We start from the raw sequence: 15,040 nt of genomic DNA on the forward strand, positions 1-15,040 counted from the left end.
GTGGCGTAAAACTCTCGAAGTACATATTGTCTTGTAATAACGAATTAATCAACATTTGGAAATATGGATGAAAATATGGAATATTTGAAGAAGAATACGAAGTTGTTGCGTAATTTGGTAAGATTGTCCAATGTGAACGAAAGATAGCAATTTTATTTTCTTTGTGCCCAAAAGAATCCAAAGTGAATGGGGCGTGTACATGATATCATCAATGTGACGTAATATTTATCACGAAATTCAGGAAAATGACTCAAAAAGAATTTTGTGTACATCAGAAGTAAGAATAGATCATTTGAATGGAAATACCAACTTGTTCGGAAATCACTGCGTCATTTTCTATGTGTACAACTTTTATTTAAAATCTTTAGGTTATTCTCTTCACACCAAATATCATACTATATACATTGTATATATGTATAATCTAATTCATACACGAAATCCGAAGCATCAGTCAATTTTTTAATAATGTCTCGTCATTATTGACTTGCCGGGTTTCCAACAATTCAAAAGGACACGACAAGTACGTAAATGGTAACGGGTCATACGTGGGTCGCTCTGAATGTTTCCGGTTTAAAGAAAAACACTTAACTTAGATTTAAAGATTTTATTATGTTTTCTCAAAACACTCTCCACGATTATCTACACATAATTGCTTTCGATGAAAATATTTATTAAAACAATTGTTCATTTTGAGTTTTTGCGTATTTCTTCTATAAATACAGACAGGGCATCTTCGGGCGACTAAATTTTTCTTGCACTCAGTTTTTCTTCACATTTGGAAACAAAAAAAGGTAATATGGAGTAACAATATTACAAACACACTTAAACTTTGCGCTGTTAAATATATCAAACATAAAATGGGATCGATCGACTCTTGTAAGTCTATGAGACACCCAGTGCGCACAAATCTTCCTGAGACGTAAATATTCGTGCAAAATCTTTTCAACTATAGCCGATCCAATATGGCGATTCTCCACAATTACTTTTTCTGCTTTTGACCCTGTTTCGTTTGTAACGGCAGTTGCGGGGCAACCACTTCTTTCTTCGTCACTAAACCTCTTATGGCCTCTTATAAATTCTGCATACCACCAGTTTACAGTTGTTTTGGAAGGACATTTCTCGCCCAAAACATTGCACAACGTTCATAAACATTCCTGTTGTGACAAACCGCTTTTCAAGACGTAGTAGATCATAGCATGGAAATGATGACGATGAAGCTCCATGGTGACGATTAACTTTTTGTTTTTGTAATTTATGAAAATGTAGAGATGGAATCTTAAGACTCATACTCTCCCTGTATGCTAAATCAAAGCACAACTTGCTCCGATTTTTCTGTTATCTTAAACTGGAAATTCTCAGAGTGATCCACGTATTGCAAATATTTATTTTACGTCAGATAAAATCGTACATACTTGTATAGATTAGCAATAATCACATTGTCCTGTACCGGCAGATCTAACTACAATTGTACATTTAAGTTAGTTGAGTCATTCATACTTCCATTACACTCGCAAAACAATGAATTCGGTTATAATGGCAGGCTTATGTTCCCATATCACTAATCTTTATGAAAAACGGTTCCGTTGCTACCGATAGGATTCATTCGTTCGTTTCACATTCGAAATTACTTTCAAACTGAGGAACTCTGTGACCATTTGGTACGAAATCTGTCACAGTGGCACAACATTTTTGGTATGTAATTTTACAATGTACGATGCTGAATGTATTGTGAATAACTATTATAAAAAATTTGATGCGTTCAGGGAAAATAAAACTCGGAAAAGTTCATTATAGAACTAGTATAAAGTGCACATGATGGTGAATAATATGACAGAAGTAGGTATTATGAATTAAAAAATTAATTATTGGTCGTTGCTTTAGGATTGTTGGTCTACGGGCTAAGAAGATTATCATTTGTTCCAGTTTCTTTCGATGATCGCGCGGACATTATTGAATCCTTTCTTCTTTCCATCCTTTCTTGGCTGGCTCTCGTGTAACAAGTCATGCATACTATAAAGCAAACCTAAAACAATATAGGAATAATAATTTCAAATACAACTGTGTTAAATGTATCATTATAATCTCACCTGTAATAACACTGTAGACAACGCAAGTAGGAAAATATGGAGTAGGATCGATTTGATCCGATTTATTACTACATGTTGGCAACCTCTCGCGTACATTGTGGTGCAGACACCTTTGCTGTCGTGAGAACTCGCCAGTGATGTCACTATGTCGCAACAGGACCAAGGAATTGCATTCTGGTCCTGATAGTCACCAGGTCCGTTTATTCCACAACAATGCAGCTGAAAAGGAACAAACAGTGTTCAATATACGTACACTAAATAGATAAATATTTTATGTTTACCTTGCTGTGCATTTGATCCCATCGTGCCTTATCACTCGAAACAGCACGTTCGAATATTGGTTCAAGTTGAGCGACTGGTAACACGTCCACTTGTTCGTGCCGGACAAGTGCCCAAATCCCAGCGCTCGTATTGACAATCGTGATGATTATCAACGCTACAGAAAACTGAATCACACAATTACAGATATTTTTATCATGACTGGATAAGGAAGGTAACTGTACAACGGTTACAAAACAAATGTAAATTTTCATTGAGAAAATCAGGCGGAAAACCTCCATTTTGTGTTTTTTGAGTTATATATACATGGAAATAGTTTTTAATTCGAACGAACCATGTTGTTATTAGACTCATGTTTTATGGTTCATTTCTTCTTAGTAAATATAATGTTTAACGTTTTTCAAAAATCTATAAATTATTACATTTACATTTTTATAAACAGAAATGAAATATCCCAAGAATTTGTTTTTTTTCGAGTCTCCAGAGGTGAAAGGGCATTCGTTTATTGGTATTTACTTATTCTACAATCTATGATATTGAAGACCACGATTCATTGGACAGTATTGGACATAATCGAGTAAATCATCGAAGGGTTGAATTAGGAATCTGTAACGACGTGTTTTCTTACAATTACGACTTGTCCTCTGTTCGTGAAATCCAAGAATTGCCAGGCACACCATGCTATCAGGCCTGTTATCAGGCCCATCACTAATAGGATTATCGACGAGCCGCACACATTGCTAGGGGTGAGCAACGAATACTCGTATAGCTGATATATGAAATAACCGGCGCAGACGGTCTCTATGATACCGCATACCTGCGAAAATGGTAAAGAAAATTCCGTGTCATTTTTTACAGAAACAGTATACACCCCTATGATAACGAAGGCTAACACGTCTGATAAGCGACGATTAATTGTTTATCTAATCTGTGCATTGTTTGCACAGAGCGAAGCTGAAAATGTCGAAAGACGATTTCTATTTCGCTATTACCGCGCGTATTTACAATTAGAAAATTCAATCGTGAGCACGCTTCCTTTACCACCGTGCAGCATTTTCCATATCATTTTGCTCTTTCGTGAATGTAATTTCGTTCGTGACACACATCGATAGTATTTCTACGGTGACATTGATATTTATTAAGTTTGTATATTGTTACACTCTACTTGGAATTTACACGTTTTCTAAATGTTTTACAAATGAATATTTCCGAAGATTTATAAATCGAGGTAATTAATTCAGTATTAATCCAATACGTTTGCCACCGCAATTTTGTTTGGAAATCGTTGATTACGAATTACACTAGACTTTCTATATTCCCTTCGGTGCAGTGTGTGTAGGTACCTTCTTAGGCATTGAAATAACTAAGGAAAGTGATAATAAATAATATTCCAGGATATAAATATAGTATCCATCTGGTTTTGTAGTGTATACTCTAAATTTAAATTGTTACACATATGTGACAGCGGAAGCTCATAAAAAGACATCTGACGCTAGTGGCGAACGTGTTAGCAAATAAATTACGGACTGTGATTGAATTAATCGGATATTACATATATTTGAGTCACATTAACGTTGAGTTGTATTGGGCCACACGTATCGATATCACGATATGTTCAGATTCAATATGTGATATCAATATAAAAGGCACACGATCGATAACAGACTTATCTACGCCAGCAGAGTTTTTACTTAATCGTTGTTACAATCTACTCTAATCAATTACATTTCTACAAACGAATTGTTAAAGTGAGAAATTCAATAGAAATTAACATATTTTATTAAGGATTTTGTTAAATTACAAATGTAATAGAAACTTTATGAAATTTTTCATTTTATTGCTTATTTTTCATTAAAATATTTTATCACTTAGTATATGTTTGCTTACGTAACATGTCCACAGGCTATCACCTATTTACTTTTAGTGAAAAATTTTTAACGACTACGTTAATCGACCGTATGGATGAAATACGCAATCTTCACAGATATATAAACCTATTATTGTAACGAATTAAAACATTGTATTAAAGAAAAGATCAAATTATGATTAAAATTAGTAATGCAGAAAGAAGGCATGAAAAGCAATTTAAACGCTGGAACACTGTGGTTTTAAAAGAACAACGCTGTAGGTTGGCGGGTGTCCAATTTCGCGACAAACGAGAAACTGGTCACCGAGTAGCTACGCTCTTAATAATAGAACAACGTCGAAGTACCGAACCAAAGAAAAAGCATAATGTTTTTTGTAATTCCATCGATTGAAACAACATGAATTTCTGTCACTTGAATATCCCAGAAGCAACGATTCGTTGTATGCAAACACTTAAATACTACCATACGCAGTAAATATACACTTACGCCGATGACGATGGCACCACCGATGAGAAAGTACCGCAAACAGACGAGCGTCCGTGCCATCACAAATTTGTGAATAAAGTTTTCACTAGTTGAGCATGTGCAGGGGGTACAAGTATACACGAACGAAAGAAAAGCGTGAGATGCCACGATCAAGCAGCCGTCACCACGGTGACCAGGCGCAAACCTCGTACTCGAACCGTCATTCCGTCTAGCACTCACAATAAGCAATAAAAGGCAGCCGGCTGCTTCGTATTTCCCTTATCGACGAACCTTCTTCGTCTTTGTATTAAATCCTTGGCATTTATTTTACACCACGATTCTGGTGTCCTAGTTTGTTCTTCATTTTTGTATCGTCCTTTGTTTCACGTCGATTCGACATATCGATCGTGCCGCTAGCGCGCTTTACTTGGATGATCGCTACGGAACTATTTGAAGCAACAACGACCGAAGAAGCAGGTGTTGCATTTCGTTCTCCATGAATCACATGTCACATATGGAAACGATGGTTTTGTTATTGTCATCAATACTTTATGTTATTGTTGCTGTGTGATTTAAGAAATTATCTAGTACGATAATGTAAAACAAACTCAAAAGTTTGGTATGAGAAAAAGGATTACGAACCACGTTGTCAGTAAGTACGTTTCGACTATGTTATCGACAGAGCAAATGATTACAGTAGAAACTCGATCATTGCAGGCTATATTATTGTAGATAGGAACACCTCTTAATCACACGTATTTTTCACACGTGTGCACACACCCTACTCTGTCGCCCAGCAAGGAAGGAAGGCAATACATACAGTATCGCGTTTTACTTACATATTTCTCATTGCAAAAAGTTCGGTATATATCATAGTATTTTAATGAAATGTTTTAATGTTAAATAACTTTTGTGAATAAACTTTTTTAATATTTCTAAAAGTAACGGAGATTGTTGAGGTGATCAGAAAGTGTATACATCCAGCCCACGTTCTATATTACATGAAACTAGGATTATTTTAGAAATCGATATGCGATTCAAAGTGTAAAAATGTCTAGTACTTTGAATGTTTTAGAAAATTATTCGAGATAAAGATGTATGGAACTACTGAAAATTACTTTAGATTCCTTTTCCTTATTCTGTAAATTCTTTGATTGGAATATGACTGTTGCTCGAAGTATGAATATTTTCACAGGACAATGATATAAATGGAACTGTAAAACTTTTTTAAGTGTTACAGCGATATTTCGTTGGCCTCCGTATTAGCGCACTGCGCCGAATGCGGATAGTATTATATTGTAGTCGCAAGGGAGCAATTGAATCGAATAGACGTATTGACCGTAGCGCATCGTATTGTATTTCAAACTTTTATATCATTATAATTTATATGTTTATATGTATATTCCAATAAACATACGTCATGTAATATAAGCTTCATTTCATCGAATTGTCTTAAATATAACTGCATAAATATTGTACAATCCTATACAAATTATAGTTGCCTGGTTCAACAGGTTACTACAGAAACTAACTACTGCCTAAGTCTTTCAAACTTGGGCTGTAGTAGTATCTGCAGAAACTGCCATGGTTGCTGGGGTTATTGTCTAATTTGTTCAGGGGTACACGGACAAGCGTCAGTCCCAATTCGACAGTTGCACGAGCAACATTCCATCGAGCTAGAGAGTTATACGAGCAACAGCGATAAAGGGTCACGTTTCAAAACTCTTACACATACCCCGGGGGTTCTATGACCACACTGTCTCACCACACGGGGTCTCCGGCGTCTCCACCGGGGCTTCTATGACCCCACGCCTCAACGCACGAACTCTCTAACGTCCACCTGTGGGGGTTCTGTGACCCCACGTTTACACTAGACAGGGTCTCTGGCGCCTCCACCGGGGGTTCTATGACCCCGTGATCTCACCACACGGGGTCTCTGACTTACTACAAAAACTAACTACCGCCTACGTCTTTTAAACTTGGGCTGAGTAGTATCTGCAGAAACTACTCAGCCCAAGTTTAAAAGACGTAGGCAGTAGTTAGTTTCTGTAGTAACCTGTTGAAGTTCCTACTAGGAAACTTCAAGTTGAAGCCCTCTAGTGGTATGTTCTGTTGGTGTCGCTACTGTCAATGAAAAGAAGAAGCGTTAAAAAACATTTTTCTGATTCACGCGATACATTTGTGTCATCGTATCTAACCTTCGCGAAAACCGTACATGGTGGTGGTTGGTGGTGGTCATAGAAGATAAACCAAACTTTTGGCAGGCGTAATCGTACAGGAAAAATGGCAAGATGTCTCTATCTTGGATACCTTTTCATATTTGTTGTCGTAAACCTAGGTAAGACATAAAATCGAGAAACTCCCATTTTAATAATGAAGTATATAAATTTTAATACAAGCCTCCTGATCATTAGTGCATTTTATTCTTTGTCACGATTTTTGGAGCTCTTAATTTTATTTACAGTATAAATGTTAGAAATTTGTATGAGAACAAGTTTTAGTCATCATTTATTTATCAAAGCCTTTTATCAGACACTCAGTTGTTTGTTACATAAATACTGTGATTAGAAGGCTATATAATTAGATTTGAAACTGTTTTTAGTGGTTGCCGAGAGAATAAAAGATATGATCTATGTGTCATTTGAAGGAGTTGCCGCCTGCTTCCGTAGACACAATGGAACACATCAGTTTGGTTGTTCTTGTAAGATTATATATTTTACTGTTATTAATCTTAAGACGAATATTTCGAGAATGAATAATAATATCGTTTTTTATAAAGTTATTATTTAAGATGTCAAAAATTTCAATAATAAACAAAAAATATGCTATTCTATAAAATAAATAATTAAAATAATATTTAATGTTAGCAAAGTATTTAATATGAATTGTGTGTTTTGGTTGTAGCAAGTAGGTCAGGAAGCATTGGTGTTATTCATTTAATTGAAGATGAAAGTGATGTCAGATGGGTCGAACATAATGCTACAGCTGGACCCTATACAGTAGTCCTTCCATTTTCTATGTTCACTAATGACACATTAGTCAGATTATGGAATACTAACAACATAAATGGAGTTCTATTAGCAAAAAATATCAGTCAGCCACTTCCTAATTCTTATTCTCCAGAGGATACTTGTCCAAATAGGTATTCAGGATACAAGAAATGCGATGTAACTTCTCCTTGGAATCCATTTGGTTCCTCTTTACTTATGAAAGATTGGCCCTTCCCTATGTTTTATATAGAGGTCAGAAACATAAATTTTGTACTTTGTAGCACATTGAGTTACTTCTTTAGCTATTTTGTATCTATTATGCACAGCTGAAATTTGTTGATTTCACTTTCAGAATCAAACACTGATTGAACAAATAAAGTCTTGTTACTGGAAATATAATGCGCACGATCTGGAAACTCAGCAATACAGATCACTGTGCGCGCTAGAAATGAAGTCATTTATGTTTGCTGCTATCAATTCAGAATTTTGCATCAAACGTAGCGATTTGAAGTTACACTTCCATCCAACACAGTTATGTGATCCTTTGGGAGACAGAAATATACATTGGCCTTTGGCTCCACTACATGAAGATGAAAATTCCATTATAATGGTGACAGCTAGATTAGATGCGTCTTCTTTATTTGATGGTATATCACCTGGAGCGGGTAATATAGTGACAGGTTTGGTAACACTACTTGCCACTGCCTATTACTTGAATAACATATTTAAAAATGTTACAGTAGCAGATAGTAAGTATGGCAGTACATAAAGTATGATGTTATTCTGAATCTACAACTATCCTATAATTATTGTCTACCTTTTTATTTCGTTTTCAGAAACGAATGTTGTTTTCACGTTATTAAACGGCGAAGCATTTGACTACATCGGCTCCAGTAGACTAATTTATGATTTGAAAGAAGGTAATTTCAATGCTTTAGGCGGTGTAAACTTAAAGTTTGATGACATTAAATCTGTCATTGAATTTGGTCAGTTGAACAAAGGAAACATGTATCTTCATTCTAATAATGGAAGAAACAATGCGATGATAAACAAACTCCGGATAGCATTAAACGCAACAATTCTGGAAGATAGTGTTCCACCTACATCGATACAAAGCTTCTTGAAAGCGAAACCGGATTTAACGGCAGTAGTTATAAGTAACCATGAAAAACAATTTGAAAATAGATATTACAATGGCATCTTGGATGATGCTCAAAGTCTTCATTTCAACAGGTATCTCTTAAAATTTTACTTTTCATTACGAAATAAATTTAGTGGTAGGTAATATAGTAAAGTATATTTTTTACAGAAACGAGTCAAATGATCTTGTAGCCGCTTTATCAAGTGTAGCAACTCACGTTGCTGAGGTTCTTTATGAAACTGTTACCGGTAAATTGCCCCCACCTATAGATGAATCCACTCAATTAGATATTGAAGATCATATTTCCGAAATGTTAGTTTGCTATCTGGAAAGCGCCAAGTGCAATTTGTTCCAAGCTGCCTCACCTCCGGGTGCTAAGCTAATTAATCAAGTTCTCCCACTGTATGTCGGTGTACACAGAGTATTAAACACTGCCACGACCTTAACCGGTCAGCTTCTTGCTTTCTTAACGAGAAAGGAATTGGATTTGAATGAAACTGCATGCTATGAAAAACATCTTGTTTGGATGGCTGGTGTTAATTACACTGGCATATGCATTAATTCCACTGTGAATTACAGTATAGCTACGAGTCCAGCGTTTATTATTGTTGGTAAGTTCTTCATTCTTCTATCAACATTAACATGGTGTTCTGAAAGAAATTTTCAATCCATGAAAATATACTTTCATTCCATCAAATGTTATGTTCAGCACAGTCTAGAAATTTTCTGTCTTATTGGTGAACACTTTATCATATTATTTATATGTAAGATGTATGCAATAGTAATGGCCCATTTTTAACCGGATATCTTTATTAATAATCTTTATTTTCTATATATTTTTGACATTTTTTTTGACAAAACATAGAATTCTCTGTTGACAAAATAAAATAAATCCACAATGTAAATTTCAATACGACGACCATTACTTTTGCATACACGAAATACTAATTGTAAGTAATTTAAAGTGAACAAAGTCACTATTCTTAACATTTTTAATTAGGATACGATATGAAGTCTGGAACATATTCCACGTGGACAGAGTCTATATGGCAAACGTTGAGTGTAAGAATGTTCCTGAAGCCTTCAGATGGTACAGAGCAGTTCAGCATTTATCTAGGCTGCTCTGTGGCTGGCGTATCGTTCATTATCGTATGGTTCATTAAATCTCGAGCCGATATACTATTTAATACGAGGTATAATGATAACATAACAATAGATAAACCGTACAGACATTTTAGTATTCGGTGAATACATGACAGAATTGTTTTAGGAGGGCAGCAAATTGGTAGGAACACGCTGCGGACCACATATCAATGACCAGGTTGGATTATCTCAAGGATAAAGATGTTCCAGTAACAAGCCTTTAAATGGATGTGTGGTACGCACTCGGACAATTTTTGTACGTGAAACACTGAAGCATATATTGATACCACCGTCGTTTTATTCTTTTATTTTCGCGAAGTTTGCGATGGCTATTTAATCAAACTATTGCACATTGCTGTTAGTATCTCAAGAACGATCTCGTCCGTTCGCTTTATCTTTGACGTTCCTTTCTTTCTCTAATTCCATTGCAAATTAGATATTGGAGTGCAGTTTTTATAAATGTGCGTTATGTGTATTTGATGAATGATGATACGTAGAATTTTTTTGTAATTCCACGGAAAATCGATACTTAAAGAGTATTACACCTGTACCAGAATGATAAACAGGGTATATTATCACGAAAAATATCTATTGAATCTTTGCATTCGTTAAAATAATTGTCTACGTAGAAATGCACATACGTATTTTACTTATACGCGTAATATAAATTGTACATGTGATGATTGCGGTACAAATAATTAATGCAGCTCTTTGAACGATTATTTAATTCCATTTCATTCATCACTTCACAAATATTAGTATTATAAATATTATGCAATATATTTGGTTATGTATTTAAGCAAACTTTCAACAGTTCAAGAGATCTGTTGACAGACGTCTAATAGTTAATATTTTTAGCAATCAGCTTTGTATTTCTCTATTTATTGCAATTGATCTTTGTATCATGAATTAGTTAATTGATGTAGTGGCAGGATATTTAATTCGTTGAGGAAATCCTTGCTCATGGATATTCAGACCTAGATAGTTTAATTGTATGGAATAGTTAAGCAATGGAGATAATGTTGTAATATATGTAATCTAAGAAAAGTTTCGTCATTCGTTATAAAATTGTATGGAAGAAAAGGAATAAGTCCATTACCAGAAATTAATCTAATTTGTACGATTCATTAGTGTATGTTCTTGATAAGTTTTTTCATTTTCTTCTTGCGTTTTAAATATTGAATCTTTAATCATTATTTAAGAATTGTAAGGTTGATGTAGAAAGTCGATACGGTAAAAAGGGAAGTGAAAAAACTTTAAAATATTTTATGAAGAATTAAACGAAATTATAGAATAACGCTAGGAAATATATATTTGTATCTGTAACCATTTGAACGCATTTTATAAATGTAATGTAAATACGTTGTGAGAAAGATACTATTTCTGAATTTTTTGATTCTTGATTACAATGTAGCATTTTTTATAAAAATTACCTGTGATTACTTGCGATTTCATACTTTTTTATGATATATAAGTATGCGATATGCGATGTAATTTACTGGTGTTTTGTCAAATATACGAATTACGTGTCCTCATTATTGATAATAAAGCATTTTATATGGTAAATTGGACGTTTGAATTTCATAAAATCTGCCTAGTGACCTACTTTACGCTTCTATGAGTTTTTTTCAGGTAAAAAACTACGTATTCCATTATTTAATTAAATTAGATTTGATGTCTGTAATTTAGAGTATACATATACGCAAAGATGAAGTGGTATCTTAAGGATGGAATAAGAGTCAGAAAAACATATTGCAAGCGTGATGGCATTTATTATCAATAAACAACTTATTTAACAGGACCTTGATGTACACGAGAAAGAACTATTCAAGTTGTTTACTTATGCTTCCTTTTTAGTATGTACGTAAGTATGCAATACGTTTAGTTTACGACTTAAAATTTCACTTAAGTTAGGAATGGACCTTCGAAAGTCCGTTAATTTTATATTAAAATTTACACGTGTACACGTGCATGTTTGCATTATCAAATAGTACAAATATCTGTCAATATAGATACATATGTGAACATTTTTGGAGCAGTATAGAATAAATTGATTTCTTGGCAAGATAGAATACATATTACCATACATGGAACGTAACATGCATGTTACAAACTTCTATAGAATTCACGAATATTAGAATAATATCGATGAAACAAGAAAATTTCATAAATTATTGAAAAATAATGGTAAATAGAACATGACACGAACGCTGACTGCGTATAACAAAAGAAAGACAAAACGGAACATAAAGTTTGTGCAAGTCATTTGGCGAATATAAAATAAAAATAGGCAGTTTTAATAAAACTGTATTCTTTTTACTTTACGATAGGAGAAATAATAAAACTTGGTTAACTCGTTATGAATTGTTTAAAAACACCGTGTGTGCATGGAACGTATACCCAATTCTCACGTGAATTACTACAAAAGTTTGTCATAATATACTCACTTAAATTACAATACCGTAATAATGAGTGAACAGTATAACGCGAAGAATAATGTGAAACCATAAAACAACATTTGTATTTCAGCGTCATTACTCCTAAAACTCTGTGGGATTATCAAAGCAATAACTCAACAAATTCAGATACTGCCTCATTTTTTGGTCCATTCCTATCTTCTTAAATATTTTCGATAGAGCTTGCACGTAAATCGCTAATACCTATTAGCATTAGAGATTTTATCTGGAGGTCCATTATCAAACATGTACTCGCGTGCACCTGAATGAACGAAAATGTTCATTCGTCTGACTTTGTTTTTATTTACTTTTTTTAAATTGAAAATAAGTAACCATGGTACTAAGAAATATCTATTAAACGGAATAACGAAAAAAAATGCTTGTTTCCATGTTACATTACTTTGCCAGTAGAAATGTTGCCACTATATTCTCTATTTTATATGTAACAACTTCTAAGACTCTGATTACTTATCTCTGATGCAATAACAAAAAAAAACACAGATTACTGATACATCAATGTAGTAGACGTAAATACAGTATTATAATTCAGTTATTTTATCTACTTGCATTGAGAAGGTCGCAGACATTTTTTAAAAACCCGAACAGAGTAACAAAACGTGCACGTAATATGTTTTCAAGTTTCCTCATGGGACAAGCAAATTTTTAGGTCACATTTGAATATCAGTATCTTTCTTTCTCTTAGATATACCAGATTACTTTTGAACCAATCATATCCGATTTGAATAATTAATATTCAAGTAGAATTTTGAGAGTATGTGCACAGACAATGTTACATGTAAGGAGTCTATGGACCCACTAGCAGTTTTTTTTTAATGCAAGCTCTACAAACATACGTTCAACCTCTTAGGTAAATGTTTCTACACATGTATGTGTAAGTGTGTACAAGTGAGCGTCTGTGTATCTCTCTCGTTCTTTCTCCTCCCACCCACCCCCCCTCTTTGTGTGTGTTTTAAGTGTGGTGTGAATTTAAGTATTGTATAGTTTTCAGTATACAAGTATGAAGTAGGAGGCTGGGCACCGCCCACCGAGTTATCACAGTCGTCTGGTGCCGCAGCACATACGTATACGTGGTTCAGCCTTACAACCTACCTCTTAATCTATCGTTATTTCATAATTATAATTAGTCAAAGTACAGTATAGTCCCGTACTAGGTGATTCGCGATACGAGCCGACGATTCTCTTAGTCCTATATCATTTACGGAAAGTGCGCATTATTGCTGGTACTTGTAAACGGCGACCTAATCATCAGCACGAGCGATCGAGGACCAGTTTCCATTGCGAGCTGCTCGGGACAAAAAAATAAAAAAAAAAAAAAAAAAAAAAAAAAAAAAAAAAAATAAACAAAATAGAACGATGCAGAAAATGACGTTAAATAACGAGAGTAGACTTGCTGTCACTGTACACCCAAATCGACACGGTGTTTTACACGGTTTTATTCTCATTCTCGCTTCGTTAATTGCCCGTTCGTCCGCGATCGTTCGACTTTTTTCGCTTACGTCACTACACCGTATATGGAGCTATACTGTAAAAGCTGTCTTCAACTGATATTATCGTTTTACCAAGCCTCTCGATCGACTCGTTTCTTTCGTCCCGAGGCTTCCTTAAAAGTTTTGCGACCAGCAACGGATTTTGAAACAGGTTCGTTTGGGTTGCCCGGAAAAAAAGCTCGTGGGAGCCACTAATGGAAGCACTTTGTGCCAGTCGGCTATGTACATCGACACCGGAAGTATGCAGGACACCAGTAAAGTGGCTGACCTAATCGACGGCTTTGACCTTTTAGTTTTCTTTTTTTCTTTTTTTGTACGAGACATTCTTGTCTGAGCGCATCGAGGATCGGGCGGCGCATGATTCGGATTCTTTATTAATACGCTTGTCCTCTATTGCTGCATATCTATGACTTAATTTCATCAGTCGATGGCGTTCAGCTAAGTGCTAAGTTGGCCGTCCTCAATGCGTTGAAATCAGTGGACTAGCTTCGGTCTATTTAGCCATCTATATAAAAGAACCTCCATTATCTAACGGACTTTCCTTTCCTTAATAAAGATATTTAATCACTCTTTGCATTGTTAAACAATCATAACCTAATTATATCGTTGAATATGTTTTGGTTCATATTTACTTATACTACATGTAGATTCTGGATGTTCATGCAAACTAAAATTTTTGTGCTGCAATTTAAATTGTTAATAAAACATGTATTGGACAATATATATCATTCTAACTTATTACATTCTGCATATTGGCATATATGCTACGCATGTATAAAATCCGTAGTCTACAGAAAACACACAAAAATGTTGTGTCCACCTGTTAGCTCTGATAATGGAGGTTCTACCATCGTCGCAAGTTATATCTTCCTTAACAGTTTCGTGGAATCCATACAGAGAAATCGTGAGAGTGCTGTATACTATGAATCACTGACACCAACGTGCTTAATGAAACCTATGTATATCTCGTTGCAAAGTAAACACACTTACGTTCGCATAACGATAGCTCGAAACTTTTTTCGAATTTTACGCTTCAGTAATAACACTTTCTATTGTTGCTATAGTTTATAAAATCTGTAATGTCTTTTTAATTTTCAGTTCTA

The 15,040-nt window shown here is 34.7% G+C and overlaps 2 protein-coding genes across 2 annotated transcripts; one reads left to right on the forward strand and one right to left on the reverse strand.

Moving 5' to 3' along the window:
* Positions 1-1,763: 1,763 nt before the first annotated feature.
* On the reverse strand, positions 1,764-4,780 carry LOC107188468 (tetraspanin-3-like). Its single transcript, XM_015576763.1, has 5 exons — positions 4,721-4,780; positions 2,995-3,183; positions 2,369-2,533; positions 2,088-2,306; positions 1,764-2,023 (listed from the first exon to the last, which is right to left on the reverse strand). Exons 1-5 carry the CDS (start codon positions 4,778-4,780, stop codon positions 1,892-1,894), a joined length of 765 nt encoding a protein of 254 aa, XP_015432249.1. The 3' UTR covers positions 1,764-1,891.
* Positions 4,781-6,908: 2,128 nt separating this feature from the next.
* Positions 6,909-10,176, forward strand: LOC107188417 (nicastrin). Its single transcript, XM_015576710.1, has 8 exons — positions 6,909-7,037; positions 7,302-7,400; positions 7,604-7,941; positions 8,042-8,438; positions 8,526-8,922; positions 8,999-9,441; positions 9,831-10,023; positions 10,101-10,176. Exons 1-8 carry the CDS (start codon positions 6,983-6,985, stop codon positions 10,117-10,119), a joined length of 1,941 nt encoding a protein of 646 aa, XP_015432196.1. The 5' UTR covers positions 6,909-6,982; the 3' UTR covers positions 10,120-10,176.
* The last annotated feature ends 4,864 nt before the right edge of the window (positions 10,177-15,040 follow it).

The sequence above is a fragment of the Dufourea novaeangliae genome, unplaced genomic scaffold, assembly GCF_001272555.1.
Source record: "Dufourea novaeangliae isolate 0120121106 unplaced genomic scaffold, ASM127255v1 scaffold124, whole genome shotgun sequence".
Classification (NCBI taxonomy): domain Eukaryota; kingdom Metazoa; phylum Arthropoda; class Insecta; order Hymenoptera; family Halictidae; genus Dufourea; species Dufourea novaeangliae.

What these genes read in the sequence shown, in the direction of transcription:
- LOC107188417 (XM_015576710.1), top strand. Translation starts at nt 6,983, where the DNA reads ATGGCAAGATGTCTCTATCTTGGATACCTTTTCATATTTGTTGTCGTA. An exon ending in AAATGTTACAGTAGCAGATA is followed by an intron (nt 8,439 to 8,525) that starts GTAAGTATGGCA and finishes TTTCGTTTTCAG; the next exon opens with AAACGAATGTTGTTTTCACG. An exon ending in TCCAGCGTTTATTATTGTTG is followed by an intron (nt 9,442 to 9,830) that starts GTAAGTTCTTCA and finishes ATTTTTAATTAG; the next exon opens with GATACGATATGAAGTCTGGA.
- LOC107188468 (XM_015576763.1), bottom strand. Translation starts at nt 4,780, where the DNA reads ATGGCACGGACGCTCGTCTGTTTGCGGTACTTTCTCATCGGTGGTGCC. An exon ending in ACAGAGGACAAGTCGTAATT is followed by an intron (nt 2,534 to 2,994) that starts GTAAGAAAACAC and finishes TGTGTGATTCAG; the next exon opens with TTTTCTGTAGCGTTGATAAT. An exon ending in GGGATCAAATGCACAGCAAG is followed by an intron (nt 2,307 to 2,368) that starts GTAAACATAAAA and finishes GTTCCTTTTCAG; the next exon opens with CTGCATTGTTGTGGAATAAA.